This window comes from Notothenia coriiceps, unplaced genomic scaffold (genome assembly GCF_000735185.1).
Source record: "Notothenia coriiceps isolate Sejong01 unplaced genomic scaffold, NC01 NC01_scaffold00024667, whole genome shotgun sequence".
Classification (NCBI taxonomy): Eukaryota; Metazoa; Chordata; class Actinopteri; order Perciformes; family Nototheniidae; genus Notothenia; species Notothenia coriiceps.
The window spans coordinates 8757456-8778143 of NW_011357368.1; the positions used below are offsets into that span (position 1 = coordinate 8757456).

The following is a 20688-nucleotide window of genomic DNA, read 5'->3' on the forward strand; positions in this document are numbered from 1 at the left end:
TGTGTGTGTGTGTGTGTGTGTGTGTGTGTGTGTGTGTGTGTGTGTGTGTGTGTGTGTGTGTGTGTGTGTGTGTGTGTGTGTGTGTGTGTGTCACTGCATCACACCCTCTGTCATTGTACCTTTTGAGTGTGCCTGCATTCGTTTCTTATCTTCCGCTAACTTGTATGTGAACTTTGACCCTCTTGTGTGTGTGTGTGTGTCAGGGCGAGGATCAGTCACAGTGGGTCGGTTAAGTTGAGCATCTACATGACAGTCTACACAATCACCTACGTCATCCTCTTCATCTACGAGGCAGAGGTAACACACACACACACACACACACACACACACACACACACACACACACACACACACACACACACACACACACACACACTGCTCTGTAGTCAACACTTGGGCTACTTAGGTTATGGTTGTTATTCAACATCTATGGAAATATATAAAATCCACAAAGCCTAGGATGAATTGAGTGAGTTGAAAATCCACAGACATAACATTTACTTTTCAATTAGGACATTTATTAAAATTTGCAAAGGTAAACAGGTTTATTGGTTTTAATTTAGTTTTCAAATGTCAGTTATTTTCAGCAATGCTAATACTTTATCAACAGTTTTAATAATTCATTTGTTCAGTCTTTTTGTCAAGTATTTCTTCGGTTGAAGCTTCTGAAATGTGAAGATGTATTGTTTGTCTATCCATTATATGAATGTCAATTACATAACTTTATCTTATGTGCATTTGGACTATTGAGTTGACAGAACAAATAAGACTTCAGCTTTGTCTCTGGGAGATTGCCATGGCCATTTTTCACTATTTTCTAACACTTTTCTAGACAAAACCAAATCAGTTAATTGGGGATATAACAGAATAGAATCACATCACTTCAGACGTTTCTTGAAAGCAGCGTTTGATCGAAGCACAGCGGGAACATTTCTGACTAGACTGTCAACAAAGTATCTGCAATTCTTTTTTTAGCTTTTTTAACGATATCGTAAATATTCATCGTAGTAGACCCTCCATACTAACGTGGGCTGTAAGGGCTTTTTAGGTCAAATCACTGATTTGATTGATTGTTTTAAAACAATGATAATGATGAAACTAACAAACAACAAGACGACTCCCTACTAAAAGACTCTTTAAGAGGTTTATAGTACACGCTGCTGTACCTAAGATAATGCATGTTAAATCAATGACCGCTTCTTTAAGGCTTGCCGATTGAAAGTTGTACTAATCAGCAAACTGAGAGATCTACACTCTCATTAATCACACTGCGTCTCTGCATGTTAAGACAGAAACATATTTCAGCCGCTATGACGTTATAGCATATAACGAGAGCTCATGAATTAATTAGACATTGGGGAGTGCAACACTTCCATACATTACTTACTGTGCATGCTGCAGAGGCCCCTGCACAGTCCGCTGGCGATGTAATGATGGCGCAATCAGGGACAGTAGATTACAGTCTTTGAATACAGCCCATTAATGACCCAGTGGGAATAGTGATGGGGAATTATCCAAGCTATATTTAACCGCAGAGCCTATAGCTCTCACTCTTCAAAATGCGGATCTGAAGCAGTGTCATTCATCTGCCGCATGCCCTCTTTCGCAGACCCTGCTATTCAAGAGAGCAAAACTCAGGGGAGCTCCTGCTAAAAATACGCCAAACTAGGTTACGATTGAAATGGGAATAAAGAGTGGAAGAGTGTTCTTGGTACTGAGCCTGGAGTTGGAGAATGACTCAGGTGGTTGGATCCAAAAAACACACGGAGCCGTAAAACTTATGCATTATGTAGCAAGAGGTTACCCTGTATGGCCATCGCTGTCCACTCACTGGACTGTGAAATGCAATCTGGTGTCCGCAGATGCAAGCCACACACACACACACACACACACACACACACACACACACACACGTAACTGTACACAACACCACACACACACACACACACACACTGGGAAATGTAGATTTAAACCGTACATGTATAAGAAGCAGTGGGCTGATGTTATATACACATTGTCTGGAAAGCAGTGTTGGTGTTTGCTGCCTTGCTCATACGATAATGATACGATGATACTTTATTGGTCAGATCAAGTCTGAAATTTGACTTGCGTCAAAGCAGCTCCAAGTCCAACATCAACAGACAAGTATCCAGACACAATACATAAAACACAAACAACAAACAGCACAATCAGTGAGAGAAAAGCTGCTCAAGAGCCTTCAGCGTGCATTTGATCTGGGATTTAGCTCTGTGTTTACTGTGAGGATTGACTGATGCACGAAGGAGTGCTTCAGTCTGACTTTATTGAATCGTGGGACCCTGTATCTCCGATTAGATGGTAGCAGTTCATATTCACTGTTCAGAACATGGCACCTAGGCACCTAGGCAGTGCCCAGTGGTTGAAATGCAACCTCCCGATATACCAGTCCGAACTCTATTTTTGGTCTGGGACTTGAACTGGCGACCCTCTGATTCCCAAGATAATAATAATAATAAATTGTGTTTTAAAGAGTGCTTTTAAACACACTTTACAGACACATGTTAGAATTCATAAATAATAAATTGTGTTTTAAGGAGCGCTTTTAAACACACTTTACAGACACATGTTAGAATTCATAAATTAAAAAGACAGCACACCTAAAATATAAAACACATTACTGTAATTACACGTTAAAAGCAGATCTCCAAGTCCCCACAGACTGAGCTACTGGTGAATGAAAATAATAATAATAACAGCTTTTTATGTCCCCAAAGAGCTTTTTAAACTTTTTAAATAATAGTTTTAAGTTTTTGCAGTCAAGGAAAACAACCCGGCAAAAACAGATTCCAGTTGCAAGAAGAAGCATCAGATATTAAAAAAGGAAAAGCTCAGGCGAAAATATACCCAGCCCACCCTGACGAAGGCTTTTGGAGGTTTTCCTGCTACTTTTTCGTGCTGTCTCGCTATACATTTTAAATTAACTTGAGCATGATTTCTGTCCCAGTTTGGGCTTTTGCATTTGAGCATTTTACATCAGGCCACATTTTGTATTCTTGAAGTAAAGTAATCCAAATGCAAGACAATTAAACCACACCCCTGGACAAGAGCTTTATCTTTCTCCAATATCTTTTATTTGATCTCCTCTTTGTATGCAACTCTCTGCTTAATCTGTGCTAAACATGCCTTACAAGCGCTCCACTGTAGCCTATTGATTAGCACGCCTCAGGGACTTAAAGCATTGTGTTATTTTATAATGGGACTCACTGCTGTGCTTGTGGTGCCTCAGCAGCTGCGGTGTTGTTTCTAAGTGTGAGTCTGGACTGAGGCGCTCTGTGAGGAAACCATGAGCCTGTATAACGATACCTCGGCTCACTGATGATACATCCTCTTACAAAACACCAGGGGCTTCAGGCAAGGACAAATCCAAGGAAGAATGTGTGTGTTTTCATGTTTGAAAGAGTAGGGGATACGAAAAATTGTGAATAAGTAAGATTTCTGCTGGATGTGTATCACTTTGTATTGGTCTGCCTATCAGTGTCATGCTCCTGGCCATGAGTCAGTGGGAATCTTTGTAGAGAGATATGATTAGAGCGGATACTTCCTGTGGGTTTGTGTCACGCCGGCGTCGGGTGATCGACACGCTGCCTAATGCTGTCGGACTAAATTGTAAAAGCTCGTCTTCTCTCCTGGGGACATATTCACGCAGCGCCCCTCAGCCAATTTCCAACCCTGGTCTCTCGTCGCTCGCTTCCTTTCCGCTTTCACACCTTTGTCGCTCACAATCACCGGCTGCGTCCTGCTCTCTTTCAACTCTGTCACCAAGCTGTACCACGACGTTTCATATCCATTTACCTCTCCCCTCCCCTCCTCTCCGTCAGTCTGCCTCTAATGTTGATTTTCCTCTCCATCTTGTAATCTCACTTGTCTCATTTCTTCTTTGCTCATTCCATGAATCTTTTCCTTGCACCCTCCCTGTCATGTGCCGCTACTTACACAGCTCTTCTTTCATCTACTTTCATCTTTACTGTGCTGAAGTGGATCTAAATCTATAAAGGCTCATGAGCCCCTTAAAACCATATGGGTTAAATCCCCACGAGTGAAATCGTCTGGCCAAAATGTGAGGTTGATCGTTATTGAACATTTCCAAACTATTTCACTTTTCTTTTTAAATATTACGGGAATACTCAAGGCTGAAACGTATCATTATTTCATCGGGGACAAAAAGGCGCTCATTATAAATCAAAATCAGGTCATCACAGATTGTAGAGCGGAGGTTTTTCCGACAGTCAAAACGTTTCCCAGACGAGTAAAGTGGCAGAGTAACACAGCAAATCAAAGCCTACAGATGTCTTTGCAGGAACATTATATAGTACAGTCCAGCTCTAATTGCATCTGTAAAGGAGTGAACATCTACATATTTTCACAGAGCGACACTTATTTCTCCGTTATTGCCTTTCATAAAACCATTTTGATGAGTTCCAGTGATACAACTCGTTAGTTGGATCTAATTATAACAATAATTGAATATAAGCAGAAGCTGCTTCGCTTGCCATCGACCACACAAACTGTTGTTGTGGAGAAATGGAAAGCTTTGAATTGCTGAACTCAACCTCTGCTTTATTATGCCAAACAGAACGGCTGCTAATGAAACTAAATTATCTCTGTGGGGGATAGAGGAAGCGCTGAAATTAGACTTGCCAGGTGACTCTTTTCGGAACAAAAAGTTTGAAAACACACCCACCTACTGAGTTTTTCCCATCATTTTATTGTTTATCTCTCTCTCCTTTTTTGTGCCGGATAGGGACCCAGTTCTGTCTTGAAACAGATTTATTTTATGTGATAAATAAGAAACCATGAAAGGAATATTTGACAGTGTTTGATGTCTTATGGAAGGAATATCTCCTTTTGAAGGAAATGAACAAACCAGGTTGTCTGTAGTGTCAACACAAAATGCAATACTTAAGTATGACTAATACACTTTGTCAGGGCTGCAAGTAACAATTATTGTAATTATCATCTAGAGTTATTATTGATCTAATGATTATTTTCTCTTAATTGATTGGTTAAAGTCCCAGTGAAACAGAAGTTAGTGTCTTTAGCTTCTGTTCTGTATAAATAGGTATGGAAATATGAACTGGGGTGTCATTTAGAAGGGTCATTTGATGTGGTACAACAGTTTGGGGAAGGCCATTTCTTTCTTTAGGTCTTTGAAATTGTTGTTGAAGAATTAGAGTGGCCCCAACACAGATCCCTAACCTCGACCCCATCAAACAGCTTCATTAATTGGCTCGCCGACCTGAGCCAGCCCGTTGTAGCTCAACATGCTGCGACACCACTAATGCTTTTGTAGCAGAATGGTATCAAATCCTTGCAGCCAGGTTTCAAAATCTACTGGAAAGCCTATGGAGGGAAGGGGAGGGTGTTTATAGCGGTGCATCAAAGGGACACTTGTCTTTTTTAGCTTTAGAGGAGCTTTGTCGCATCTGGGGAAGAAAGGCTGCCTTCTAGAAATCTGAACGTTGAAAGAAGTTGGCAACTGCTGTACAGGACCTGTTTTTCTCATATGGACGATATCTGAAGAATCTGAGCCGCTCATTGTCTGAAATCACATGTAGCACACCACAGGAGATGGTTTGGTTTAGGTCAGAGGTTGCACCGAGGTAGTGCAGCAGACAGGACATGACGCAGGTTACCCACTTGTCTTGTAGTCAGTTCATAACATGGTCATAAACAACTAAAGATTGTGTCTTTTGGCGTCAACCTTTACACAAAAAAGATCCCTAATCTTGAAGTCTCTCATTTCATTTTTGATTTAATCGTTTATTTGAACAGGGACAATGCACATTAATGAACACTTTAGACAAATAATGCCTCAAGTGTAAATATGCCGGATTTTTGCTTTGAGCTCATTTCCATCCGTAGTCCCTGACATACTAGTTATACAGCTCCGTTCTTCTTCTGGTTTTAACATTAGCAACACTCCCTTACTCGCCATTAATTATTCGCACGATAAGCGGCTCACACGTTGGCTCAATCGGACATTACACAGACTTTGTACTAGAGAGCTGGAGGGGTAAATTCCCTTTAATGTCCAGTCAGAAAGATTATTCAGTACAGCTCCCTATGTCTCGATAACTTAATGGTTGCAGTGCATGTGTGAAAGAGCTAGGGATGCTCGAATTAAAATGTGTCATTAGGATGTTTTATAGGAAAAGTACAACACAGTAAAACCCATGCGAGGGACAAAAGGTCGGGACAATTCTAACTTTAAAAGCGTCTTCCGAGTCTCAAAATGTTATGGAAGTGCAATAGTAAACACTGGTATACCCTTTCAATGCTCCGTGGTTTTGGAGTAACATGTCCCACAATCACCTACTGTTGGAGTATTCTGTTCGGCTGTCCACACACACTTTTCCAGAGAGAAGATCGACGCTCTCAAAAGGACTCCCAGAAGTGCTTTTTAAATGCAGTTATCAGCAGCGCAGTGAAGCGAGAGATGTTAAGGCCCCACAGGTGTTTGAGTGAGAGCGTATTCAGTGTGTGATCTATCAGTACACTATATCAGAATTGGAAGCCTTTTTAAACCTCAAACCAACAAGCAACCCCACAATCATCCTGTGACTCCCTGTCAGTGCACAGGGAGATAATCTCTGCTGTGTGAAGTGCTTTTTCTCTCTTTGCATGTGCTCTTCATTCTTTCTCTTTACCTGTTTTCATTTCTTCTTCCTCCCTCTCCACATCTATCCCCGTCTCCTCGCTCTTTGTGTCTGTATTGATTTTGTGGCAGTGCACGCTCCATGCTTCTCGCCCTTTTTGATCGAGGCAGTGAGATGGAGTCTCAGACTGCCAAATGAAATCAAAGTCTCTTTTTTTCTCCTCCCCCTCTCTCTATCTCTCTTCTCCCTCGCTCCAACGCAACAAGCACAAACTCCATCGGCTTTGAACTTGTGTGTGTGAAATGAGCTCTCTGTGCTCTGATTGTCAACCCAATCTCTGCCCCCCCCACAGTTCTCGTCTCTGCTACCCATTACACTTTTTATTTTTTATTATTACATGAGGGGTTTAACATACAGGTAGGTTTATTCCCTTAACAATATGTTTCCTTCCTGCACAAATATTCTCTTTCTGTGCTCTTCTGTAACATCTCAATGTAGAAAAGTGTTATCTGATCGACATATAATTATAATGAGCCTTACAAATAATTAATACGTGTGTCACAATAACAGTTAATAATAGAAAAAAGGAGAACTCTCCATTAAAGCAGATAAACTCTTGCTTTGGATGTGATCCATTCATGCTTCCTTCTTGTTAATCTGGGTCATCTTCTCAGAGCAGCCTAGATAACTTTTTTTGTTCCTACACCAACTTCCTCCACACACCTCAGGGATCTCGAGGCACCTCAAGGCCACGAGGGACCGACTGACTTTCTGACACAATTACACTGAGCAGCTAAACTAGTGTATCCCTCCCCAAGAAGGATTTGGATTTTTTTTTTTGTCCATTTGTAACGGGACGGGCTTGAAGAAATGTGGGCTTTTGTTGTTTAATTAACACTAGAACCGCGAGAGGTCGCTGTATACCTAAAACCGCCAATTTGTTAATTTACCCGCTATTGATTTTCAAGGTACAATGTTCTTTTATTTATCATGTAAAACAGTGAGTTCTGATCGCACAGGGATGACATGTATACCAATAGAATCTGTGGACTCTCAGCTTTTCATATGATATAGTCTGTGTAGATAGCATGAAGTATAAAATATCGCTAACAGTGCTGATTTAACGCTTGGTGTTAAACTTGTGTTTTGCTTAGGTACAAATCTCTCTAACTCTCTCTCTCTCTCTCTCTATCTATCTATCGATCTATATATCTATCTATCTATCTATCCATCTATCTATCTATCTATCTATCTATCTATCTATCTATCTATCTATCTATCAATCTCTCTATCTATAAGGAACCGCAGTAGACAAAAGGCGTTGCTATAGCAACACGTCATGTTTATGCTGCATTTTCTATGAGGTAAATATTACCCGCTGGCGGATATAGGTATAAATGGCATTTCTTTTGGCGATTTCTTCAATCTGACTTCATATTGACCCTTTTTAACGACAGAGGGTGCTACATAACACACTTTCAGGAAAAGTCACGGACTGGGAGACTTTAATATTTCATTGAAAAAAAGTTACATACAATCAAAAAACAGCCGCTGGTAAAATTGACCCGTTGGCGGTTCTAGTGGTAAAGCAGTGGTAGGCGGGAACTCAAACACATCTCATCAAACTATCTTCACATGTGGTACTTTCTCCCTCTTCACTCGACAAAAATACTGCTGCAACATTATGATTCATTTATCTTTCAAATGCAGAAGTGTCTCGTGATAAACAGCAAGCGAACAGCGTAAGATGTTTTTCATTCTTTCACGGATTTGTTGCAGGCTGGTGTTTAGACATTGTGATATGAGACGAGACGTCCTCTGGAATTTATATTTTTGTCCTTTGGTGGCATATTGTTGTTTTCCTCGTTTTAAAGTCTGCATTGCTGTGGTCGTATTTAATCCTTCTGAGAGCTTGAGCAATACAAACTTCTACTTGCTTAGTCATCACATAAACATTATTAATAAGGCTTTGTGTTTATTTTCAGCTCTTTTTGGTACCAACTGAATATCAGTTATTCTCGTATTCTGTTAAATGTTGTAGATAGGATCTGATTAAAAACACATTTTAATCCTCCAGTATCACTGTAGGACGTTTTTGTCCCGACTTTGACTAATTTGCGTAGTCCAATCGAATGATAACGGAGGGTTACAAACTTTTATTGCCAAGTTCTTCTTTGGCTGAAACTTTTACTTTGAGGACTTGAGAGAATAAGTTTTGTTTTGGTTTTGCTTCCAGTGGCATTAGTCTTAAAACAAATGTGTTCTTCTTCTAAGAAATCTGCAATAAACATTTTGAACTGTAGCCTAATTTACAGAGCTGCAGCAGAAAGAAATATAATCTCAGTCTTGATATCTTTCCTGAGATTGTTCTTATCAAATATCACGAAGGTTCATACAATGTAATTGTAAAAGGCTAGCGTTGAAGGGGCCCACCTTTGCTAACTTTCAGGTTAATATTTTTCGCCTCTATTGTGGCATGTTTACAGTCTTTAATGATCAAAGAGCTCTTTATTTTTCTCATACTGCCTGTGCTGCCCAGTCTGCTCTGATTGGTTAGCTGGCCGGCTCTGTTGTGATTGGTCGACCGCTTAGATATCCCGCCCCTCTGACAATCACGTACAATGTGTTGAAACGTTAGCGAATAGAAGGTGTTACATATTGATTTCACTTTGTTATGGAAGTAAAGAAAGGAGTTCAATGGAGGCGTTTCAGGAGGGAGGGTGTGGGTGTTTCTGCACCCTACATGCACAAACACCTATACAACACACTAGGGCTGCTCAATTAATCGTATTTTAATCGCAATTACGATTTTGGCTTGCAACGATTATGAAAACAACATAATCGAAATAAAACGATTATTTATTTATTTTTAAATGTATTGGTTTTTCAGTTGAATTATACTTAAAGTTCAGGGTAATCAACTGTTAAAAACATACTGTTCACATTTTTTTTTTCAATAAATGGATGTTTTCAAAGTAAATGGATAATCGTTTTTAATAATCGTGATATCAATTATTGACCAAAATAATCGAGATTATGATTTTTGCCATAATCGAGCAGCCCTACAACACACTGCAGAAAGGGAAAACCCAAAAATCATAACCTCTAAGTTGGGCTATCATATTATTCTCACCAAAAAGGTCCTCTCCTATCCTCAGTCTCATACTGAAAGCTTCCTAAAAACGCTGTTTAAAAATACATCTCAGCAGTAGTTACTTCTCTCTTCCATTCCCACAGAATTGTCCAGCACAGCATAAAGCTTTAATGTGCATTTTGTACCGATCACAAAACCTTGATGCATTTTTCATCACACCTGCCTCCTGTCTCTCTTCTCCTCTCCTCCTCCTCTCTCGCAGGGCGAAGGCTTGATGCTGGAGTACGAGATGAAGCTGACCAATGGCCAGTCTTTCTGGACGCAGCATTTCTCTGCAGATGAGTTCGGTAGGAGTGATTAGATGGGGCGAGAGGGATTGTGGAAAGAATCGCTGATGGCACAAGCCAACACCACTTAGCACGGCCAATAAAGCACACTGAACTGAACAAATTACAATAATGAAGGGATGGCTGGATGAATTAATGATGATAGATGAACTGAGAGGAATGGATGAATGGAATAGGAGGCCCAAGTAGCTTCTAAATGAATTATTCCTACATCTCCCATCTACTGTCTCCCTCTCCCCTGATTTCCTCCAGTAACTCTCTCTCTGTTTCTGAACTAATTAAATATCCTCATCACGTGCCTGCCTCTGGATTTCTCATCTCTTCTTCTTCCCTCTCTTCTTCACCTGGATATTTCTGTCCATAATTGTCTCTCCTCTCATGTGCCTCCTTTTCCAACCTCTGTTTATTTCCATCTTTCTTTCGAATCAATAATTATGTGTTCTTCCTATACCTTTTCTTCCCCTTATTCACAGGAATCCTGGAGACAGACATCACGTTCCTGGTGATCTTCTCCCTGGTGTTCGTCCTCTCCTGCTACTTCGCCTGTAAGTACTCTCTTTTCCACTTACTGTATCTCTCCTTCCACAAAGAAGCCAATGTAGTCGTACTGTGAAAGCCCACAGAAGTCATTAAGCATACCTTTTCTTGAGATCTATTATAAAATCGACATGGTTTCTTAAAGGGAGAGGAGTACGTTCTCATGTTTCTCTGTGATAAGTAAAGGGGAAGCACGTGCCTATCTTTTATCAGTGCATGGGGCTTGTCAGAATAGCGTGAGAAACAGAGAGAGAAGATGGCAAGAGTGAGGTTTGCTTTTTCGTGTTAAAGTGTTCGGTTTAATGGAGAAGCTAGCGGTAGTCATGAGGTTAGTGAAGCGAGTTTATCACAGGAAGCTCACAGCTCCAGTAACAAGAGCTCTAAGGAATGACTTACTGCTCAGAGAAATTCATTCCTGCTTTCTCCAGGTTCTGTCAGCCAAATATCTTGTTCATGTGAATAACAGCCCAAATAATAACACTTTTTTTGGAGACTTGTATTCCCTCAAAATGAATTAAAACCAGTGGTTCAACCAAAGACATTTTTACTTTTCAGAGTGTTCGTGTGTTTATCGGGTTTTGTAGCATTCAAAGCATCCAGTATATGACAATGAAAATGACAAAATGTAATGAAAGTGCTGATGAAGCGGCACAATAACCCTGACGTTTTGTGTGGCTCAAATACTTTTTCTACTTACTTGAGAACAACATTCAAACAGTTTTATCACCAAGGGCTTTGGGTCTTCTCTGCAGACGCCCACATACAATGGAAGTGTATTTGTTTATGTGCTCACGGCTTCAAAAATGTTTTTTTTGTGGATCCATTTCCAATCAAAACTGTTGCCACTGTTATCCAGAGCAACAAGGATTGTGATGTTGGAAGGAGATTCTAGTGTAACAAAGTATTCAATGTCATTTTTTAATTGCTGAGAATCACAAACTAAATCCAATTCTTCTCAACTTTATTTGTGCAAACACATACAGGCTTTAAATTGTAGGGCTAGTAATAGTAAACAATCTGAATAGCTGAATCTCACAGAAGGTATCAAGGAAATTAGATTTTGTCCTAATATGGATATACTAAGGCCTAAAGTGAAAGGACTCTGGTGATGTAGCTACAAAATTGGCATAATTTAATTTACAGAATGTTATTCGAGGGTTAGAATAGAGGTGGACCTTTTAAATGTGTGCAGTTAGCTGAAGTGTATTTCTTGCTTTGCTTGCTATTCTGCAGAGGAATAGTGCCATGTAATGATGTGCAAATATATCTTGAGTCCCGGTGAAATCTTTTTGTGTGATTTCATGCAAATTGGGAGAAGGCTGTGAATGCTCGGCTGTATCTTCCCCGTGTGCATGTTTCTTCTGTCAGCTTTATTTGAGAATTCACTGAAACGCACGCTTGAGTTTTATATATTTGCACAAGTTAAAGTCAAACAAAGGACATAGAATAATAATGTAGAGTGTTGTACAAATAAAAGAAAAACAAGCCTGAAGGGACTTTATTTTTCATTACTTCTACACCTAACAAAACAATATTCACAATGCAGTAGGCGTGTGCAGATTATAAAAGATGGGAACATTTTTGAGAACATATTTAAGTTGACAGAATTTCAATTTATAGGGAAATCCTTTGATGGCCACCATTTGCATACCTTTGAGGAAACCACAGGAGGAGAAGCTTGTGTTTATTCAGGGCAGCTGTGAGTGTGTGTGAACGTTTATGACCCGTCCTCCCCCCTGTAAATTTCTCCCCCGGGCCACTTGTGTTCGCAGGAGTGTTTTGGTAATAAAATTGTCTGGTTAAAAGCGCATTAAACATTCCTCAAATCTTAGGGAGAGAGAGAGTGAGGGAAATATATATACGGCCTCATCTAGAGACGACCAGCTCAAGATGGGTGCATACTGATGTCCGCTCGCCTCTTTTATCGGGCCTGTCTCGCTCTCCTTTGCCATCTGTTTGCATATCTCCATCCTTTTTATCTCTGTCTCACACACACACACACACACACACACACACACACACACACACACACACACACACACACACACACACACACACACACACACACACACACCTCTATCTGATTCCTGTTATTTTCCTCTCCCCTGCAGACAACCTGAAGGGAAGACAGCTTCTTCACACAACCTACAAAATGTTTATGATGGCGGCAGGTGTGGAAGGTGAGAGCTTCTGTCCTGAACACACACACACACACACACACACACACACACACACACACACAAACACACACCTCTATCTGATTCCTGTTATTTTCCTCTCCCTGCAGACAACCTGAAGGGAAGACAGCTTCTTCACACAACCTACAAAATGTTTANCGCTTCCGTCGAAGCTTCAAAAGTTGAACATGGCTCAACTTTTGAAGCGAGCAACGCGAGCAAAGCGAAGCAACGGAACCACAATGCAGTTCGGCAAAGCGTGACGTCACCCCATTCAAAGTGAATGGGAAGAAGCGTTGAAGCTTCAACGCACGCCCCCGTGTGGACGGGCCGAAAGTGTTTCCACTGAACACATGACCACAGCAAAACATTTGAAAGTGTATTACTATTAACTAGTATTTCATTCTATTTGAATCCTATTTTGTATGCAGTTGTTTGAATGGGTGTTTGATGGTGGGAGCTGTATATTTTGTTTGTTTAATAGAGAAACACATTTTATAATTGACCCTTCACAAAACTGTTTTCTCTTTGTTCAGGGTGAGATGAATCGCGTTATTGGATCTCATGCCTTGAACAGGAACTCCTCCAGGTCCCACTGTATCTTCACTTTGCATTTAGAGGTATGCCTAAAGAAATATCTTTTTAATGTTTTGCTTTATCGTTTTCTGTGGTGTTTTTTTGTTTAAATATGCTTTTTCCTGCATACGTTTTTAAGCAGAAGGAAATGTCTTTCCCAATCTCAGTCTCGCTCACGGACTCTGTCTGATGCCAAGTATGTCACCTCCAAGTTGAACCTGGTGGATTTAGCTGGGTCAGAGAGGCTGGGAAAGACTGGGGTGAGTCTGAGACTGTCTGACTTTACCAGTTCACATATTTATGTTGACAAGCCATAAAATAGTTGGTTTTGCATAATATGCACGTTCTAACATGTTACACCACTTGAATAAAGTCATGTCGAGTTGGGATTTTAGAGTCACCGAGTCTATTTCACTTTTATGAAGAATAGCTAAATGTAGTCTTTTTAGAATGATCTGTGGTCTAACTTCATTTAATGCCACCTTCCTGCTCTTCCAGTCAGAGGGTCAGATGTTCAAGGAAGCCATGTACATCAACAAGTCGTTGTCTTTCCTGGAGCAGGCCATCCTGGCCCTGGCCGACCGTCGCAGAGACCACGTTCCCTTCAGACAGACTAAACTCACTCATGCCCTCAAGGACTCATTGGGTGAGACTGCTGGCCCCTTCACTTCTAACAACGCTGTTAGCTGATATTTGATGGTCTATAGGTTTTTTCTGTGTGTGTACTAATACTTGAAAAACATGTATTTTTCAGGAGGGAACTGCAACACTGTGCTTGTGGCAAACATCTACGGTGAGGCGTCCCAGAAAGAAGAAACAGTAAGGAGTGGAATATATTATATAATACCAAAAAACTGTAAATGATGTCATATAATCTCTGGATGATAAAACATATCCTTTGCAGCTCTCTACACTGCGTTTTGCCAGCAGAATGAAGTGCATCCGGACAAATCCTGCTGTCAATGAACACATGGATCCAGCTGTAAGTTCACAGGAAATGAAACTTACCAAAAAAATATGACATGAAAACTCAGCTAGGAATCGTACATTTGTATTATTTTACTACATGTTTGATATACTCTCTGTCAGTCGTCAGAAAACAGAGTGATCTCATGAAACGTTCTGTTGTGATTAGGCTCAGATCAAGAAGCTAAAGAAGGACGTACAGATGCTGAAAGAGGAACTGTCCTTCGGTAATACATTGGTGAGTAGAGCTATTGTGAAACTACGAATCTTGTAATGTCTTTGCCAATTGCCCTGTTTTTTTATTTAGCTAATTGGCAACTTGAAAAATGAGCCAGCAGATCATTTAAAAAAGCCTACAGTAGCGGGGCAACCATAGTAATGGCATTTTGCATTTGTGTCCCAAACACATTTCAGTTGCTTCACATGAGAAGGTAAATGACTAATATTCACACTTCACTAGGTGAACCGGCCCAGCGTACCGTACGACCCGTTGTCTCAGGCCCAGCTGGCCGAGATCGACAGCCAGGTTCAGAGGTACCTGGAGGGAAGCCTGAAGGAAATCAGTGTGAGAAGATGTACAGAAACACAACAATACAACATTTTAGAATCTACACTTGAAGCCTTTAAATCTCTTTCTGCATGACATCTAATTACAGATCATAAGTGTCAGTCAGGTCCGAGCATTATTCGCCAAGTTCAAGCTGGCTGTGCAGTAAGTCTCATCTACCCTTTTGAAATCATCAGCCTTAAACAAGTAGGGTTTCTTTAGACAAAACATGGGACACTGTTTTTTTGTTAATAGTAAGTCATTCCACATGTTTCTTTATGTCTGTGAGCAGGGGACAGGAGAAGAAGGTGAATGCTCGATTACGTCAGACCTACAACTTGGGGGAGGAAGACCAAAGAGCTGATACACCTGCTGTCAAGGTCAATCTACTTCTGATTCACTGTTCATGCCAGCTCGTGGAAATGAAGAGTTGTTGTGGGTGTTCATTTCTTTACTGACAGCCTGTTTGGCGAACAACTCACTGTAATTGTGCTGTGATACATTTGGCTTTGTAAACTCTTTTAGGAGTGGGATACCAGAGGTAGCACTGAGGAAGATGAGGCTGGCAGCTTTGAGGTGTCACACAAAAACACCCAGCACCCGAGTTCAACCAGAGCCAAAACTAAAAAGTCTAAGGACAAACCGAGGTAAGGGAACATTTAGTTTTTCCTCCGATGACTGATTCTGATCGTCTTCTTAAAGTATTCAAAGATAATAAGTACATATATTTGTCACTTTGAACCCTGATCAGTTTGCATGCCTGGATTTAAACACACCAGTTTTCCTAATGACGCACTCAATGTGATTATCCAGCCAAAGCAAGAGACAAGGAGAGGAGAGTCCGCTCTCTAAGAAGCGTTCAGACTCTGCCTCAAAACCAAAGCTGAATTCTGTCCAGAGCCCCGAAAGGGAACAGGAGTTACAGGAACCAGACACGGAGAGCCAGGAACCACAGGAGTCACAACCAAATGGCAAAGAACCCTTTCACCCTGAGTATGTGTTTGTGCTATAAAAGGGTCGGCTCAGATATCGCTGGTAGTCCTACACAGTAAATGTGATGTTTTATACCATTGCTGTCTCTGCCCAGCTCTACTCTTACCAAAGCGGAAGCCTTTGATGATTTTAAAATGGGCAGAGGCAGCAAGCTAAATCGCATCCTTCAGGAGAACAAGGCCGTGCTACTGGAGCGCCGCAGTCTTCATCGGCAGCTAACTGACGAGGTCAACGCTGTGAAGAGAGAGATCGACTGCACCGCGGCCACCATGCAGCAGTACAGGGAGACGAGAGGAGGCCAAGGTACTTCAAATGTTTGGATCATGACAGACCCTTTGATTTACTTTATTTTGGCTTTTTTCTTAAAGGGCCCATGTCGTGCTTTTCCGGTTATTACCCGTCCCCTTGTGTGTTATGAAGGTTTTTATGCATGTTAATGGTCTGCAGAGTCAAAAACCCCTCAAAGTACACCCTGTAGCGAATAAAACTCTAACACAGAAAAGACCTGTCTATGCTGCCCCAAAATGCCTCGTTGGAGATTTCTCATTTTCCATTGTTTTCTTCCTGGGTTCTGTGACGTGTGAATACCCAAATCAACAACAAATGACCGGATTGGCCCAAATGGACCAATCCACGGAGNTTAAAAATAACACAATGGTGCTCTAGGAGGAGATTCAGGTGATAAGGGGGGGGGGGGTTACCTTGGTTGCTGATTGGCTAATGGTTACACAAGCCAAAAAATTGTTATGACATCATAGAGTGGCCAAAATCTGATCAGCTCATTTCAGACAGGTTTTTATATAAATGGATCAGGACAAAAAGAGAGAGAATCTCTTTCCCTGAAACTTTCAGAATCTCTTTACACAGGGGGGACACATGTTTATGTAGAAAAGACATGGTGGACAAAAGTGGATTTTGCATAATAGGTGACCTTTAAGGCCACGCTTCCTGTAATGCTCCATGTCTTGCATACACACACAATAATAGGAAATATTTTTCTTTTGTTGCGTCCCGCAAAAAAGGCCCATTGTTTCTCATCATCCCATAGCTGCTGGAGTCCTCATAGACACTAGCGCCGCATTACTCATAGAAAATTCCATTGCTAGAATTGACATCTCTTTATGATCGACATAAAGATAACCAATGATATATTTTGTACCGCAGGGCACAGATTTAATAAAGACTTCATTCATGTGTTTGACTGCAGTTTAATGCAGACACAAATCTGATGCATGTGAGGTTCACGTCATAGTATCATGGATGTCTACTACTGTAAACATTACAAAATGTTTCCCTATCTGCCAAACTGCCCCGCAGCAGAATTCTTAGACAGCGGCAGTGTTTGATTCTTAAATTACTCTTTGTCCATTTTTATCTAAAAAAACATATCAGTGAGGCTATTTTGAGTAAGGCCATCTGAAAAGGGTCCTCAGTAATCGCAGAGGTTGTCAAAAGAGAAGTTGTTCAAGTGAGAAATCCATTTTATTCCCGCAACACGGTCCAGTAAAGCGTCTACGACTACCTCAAAATGAGAGTTCACATTCAACTCCAGTGGTGTCCACATCAGATGTGAGAGTTTTGAATAATGTGATGATATTGGAGGATAATGAAAGAAGTGTTTACAGTACGTATAGAAATAAGAGGTGGCAGTTATCATATGATAAAAAATATGTTACAATCATCAACACTAGTGTTCATTGAAAGAAAAGTCCCGGGCCGGCGGTAGCAATGACTTCAATGGAAGCTTCACTGCTTGAGGTGTATTTTCTTTGCTTAACACAGGCTGCAGTTATTTCACCAACAAAACAATCATAATGTGCTGACGGCAGTAATATGATTCAATTCAATTGATAGGACTATGTTCACAGACTGAATAAGCTTAATTGCATTAAGACACACATTTTAAAATGTCAGAGTTTACGGCACACATACTATACAATACAAATTAGTGTGGCTGAAAATATTTTGTTTTTTCCCAATAGATATGAAATGCAGTATGCTGAAAGTACCAGGATGTACTATTTTGTCAAGTCATAATGCGCAATGCGAGTAAACAATGGATGTATAAAGAGAACTGGACACAGTGTTGGAGGCGCTCATTCCTGTATAAGGTGCTCAGTGGCACGTAACAGAGGCTAACGTGAGAATGAAATCTATTGAAAGCGCCACTAAGACGCTGTCAGACTGACGTTTGTAAGCGGTGGTCAGACTGTGTCCAGACTCGCTCAGTGCTTCAGATGATGCCTTTTAAGGCCCTCCACCGCACCAGCTAAACTGGGGCTTTTTATGATTCAGCAGTGTGTGGAACTTCGTGCATGTGTTATGTAAGACAGTCTGATAAGATAACCTAGAGACACAACATCCTTGACTATTTATTAAAGCTAAAGCTGATAGAATTGTATTGTACATTACATCACAAGCACAGGCATTCCGACAAACCCTGGATATTAGCTCTGTGGGCTGTTTGCAGCAGCTACCTCGCTTAATACCGCCAAATTAAATAGTAGTTCAATAACAACGAAAGCAGTGCCTTAAAGGACTTGTCCGGGCTTCCAGCTTCCCTACGGCCAAAGAGAGGCCGTCAGAGCTCATCTGCAGAGAGGCAGCTCTGAGAAGATTCAGCCATAGGCCCAGAGATCAAGATGGCTGATCAGAGATGGAATACACTACAGGTCCTAAGGGTCAAAGTTTAAAGGTCCCCTATTATACTATTCTTCATCAATATATTATAGGTCTCAGATACATACAAAACATGTTTCTGAAGTGTTTCACTAAAACACCAAACAGATCATTGTAGCATCCCATAATCCCCTCTGTTTCAGCCCTGTTTCAAAAGGGCTGATTCTCTGTCTGTTACTTTAGATGAAGATAAGGAGCCACTCCCCACGCCCCTCTGAGAGATATTTGGTTAAAAAGAACACAATGGTGCTCTAGGAGGAGATTCAGGTGAAAAGGTGGGGGGGGGGGTGTTACCATGGTTGGTGATTGGCTAATGGTTACACAAACCAGAAAATAGTTATGACATCATAAAGTGGCTAAAATCTGATCAGCTCATTTTCAGACAGGTTCTTATATAAATGGGTCAGGACAAAAAGAGAGGGGGTCTTTCTTCCTGAAACGTTCAGAATCTCTTTACACAGGGGGGGGACATGTTGATGTAGAAAAGACAAGAAAAAGTGGATTTTTCATGACTTTTAATATCACCATTAAACCTCCCCAGTTGATTACCTACAAATTCTTCTGTCTTGTTAAATTCCATTTCAGGCATTATGCAATATAAACTGTTGGTGAATTTAGGGCAAAAATACATACACACATACAAAGTGAATAAAAGAAACACCTAAAGGTAGATTACGGATGTTTTCCTTCCACTTTTGTGCAAGAATACTTAAAGATAAGCTTTATCAAATCATAAACTTTCGACAAATGATCGCACAGCATCCACCTGCTTCCTAAGAATGTGGAGAGGAAACTTGAGAAAGACAAGGCAGTTTGCCTGACTTGGGCTAATGTACACCCTGAATCAGTGGAACTTTAGCAGTGTGGGAACGGGGGTTTCCAGCGAGCCCGAGACTGACGGCTTCACCTCAGGACGCCATGCGGAGACAAAGAGCGGCGAGGAAGAAAATACGACAGCGGAGCGGCGGGCGCTAGAGGGCAAGCTTAGAATAACCTCGCTGTGTACCTGAGCCGAGGTTGGCGGGTTCGAGGCACACACACACATTCTCACAGATACATGCCTAAATGCAACACACAGTTACAGACAAGCACACAGACTTATAATAAAGGAGTAAAGCATCTAGCAGCTCTGTGTGAGTGTGTATTTGCATGTTGAGCTCAGGCATTTCTTACATTCCTCGCTGTTCCCTGCAGCCACGTTGGTTCACTTTTCTTTGCTGTTTTTCACTCAATATCACATGAAATCTCCACGTTATCAGATCACAACAATATCAAAAGTAAAAACAACACTAACCTCTGTAGACTTTTCTAAACTTGGGAAGAAGCTAACTGAAGTCTTCTGATTAATTAGAATATGAAGATTATTCCAGTCTTTTGCCCCTATAGTGCAGATATTTCTACAGCAATGAGTCTGTAGATTTTCCTGAAGCCTACGTATAGGAGAACATTTTCGAAGCAGAACACATCAAATGTACTCAATAATAACTTGATTGATATTAACAATTTTCTTTTTACAGCTTTGATCTCAGTTTTACTGCCATACAATCCTTCACATACAGATGTTGCCAGTTTCTAAAGTCAGGCTTGTAGCTGCATGTTGGCTGAACAGCTGTGACTCCATTGAGCTGCAAAAATGCTCAGAAATATCTAGCTGTGTGGTCATGCCACAATCTGTCATCCATAAGTGTATCTTTTAAGCACATTATAGACATCATCAGTTTCATAACTCTTTTGTTAGACCTGTGTGGATGCATAGACACAGATGAGCAGCATCTTCATTTAAATGCTGAAGAACAAACAGAAATCCACCTAATTGTAGAAATAATCTATGCTAATTTATAGTGTGCGAAATACCCGTCAATAATCGGGGGGGTCCCCATCTCCCGTTTATTGCGCAATATACCGGTCGAAGATTTCTCAATACGCAGGCTTGCATGACATATTGTATAGGCCTAATGCGTATTGAGAAATCTTCGACCGGTATATTGCGCAATAAACGGGAGATGGGGACCCCCCCGATTATTGACGGGTATTTCGCACACTATAAATTAGCATANTCCCATGTCATGGCCATTTCTACTGATCATAATTCCATTGTTAAGGTCTACTAGAATAGATTTAAATTGTGCATTTTTCC

The 20688-nt window shown here is 40.9% G+C and overlaps 1 protein-coding gene across 4 annotated transcripts in view; it reads left to right on the top strand.

The window, feature by feature from the left end:
* The window catches only part of kif9 (kinesin family member 9), a 65174-nt gene that overhangs the window by 36216 nt on the left and 8270 nt on the right, over positions 1–20688 (top strand). For 3 of the 4 annotated variants that reach the window (XM_010782674.1, XM_010782673.1, XM_010782676.1), the window contains exons 5-16: positions 13327–13410; positions 13534–13626; positions 13865–14012; positions 14121–14185; positions 14271–14348; positions 14502–14570; positions 14793–14897; positions 14989–15044; positions 15169–15259; positions 15405–15526; positions 15693–15872; positions 15967–16175. In XM_010782674.1, coding sequence (XP_010780976.1) covers positions 13327–13410; positions 13534–13626; positions 13865–14012; positions 14121–14185; positions 14271–14348; positions 14502–14570; positions 14793–14897; positions 14989–15044; positions 15169–15259; positions 15405–15526; positions 15693–15872; positions 15967–16175 — 1300 coding nt within the window. The remainder of the gene's footprint in view (positions 1–13326; positions 13411–13533; positions 13627–13864; positions 14013–14120; positions 14186–14270; positions 14349–14501; positions 14571–14792; positions 14898–14988; positions 15045–15168; positions 15260–15404; positions 15527–15692; positions 15873–15966; positions 16176–20688) is intronic. The other variant, XM_010782675.1, reaches the window with a different exon arrangement.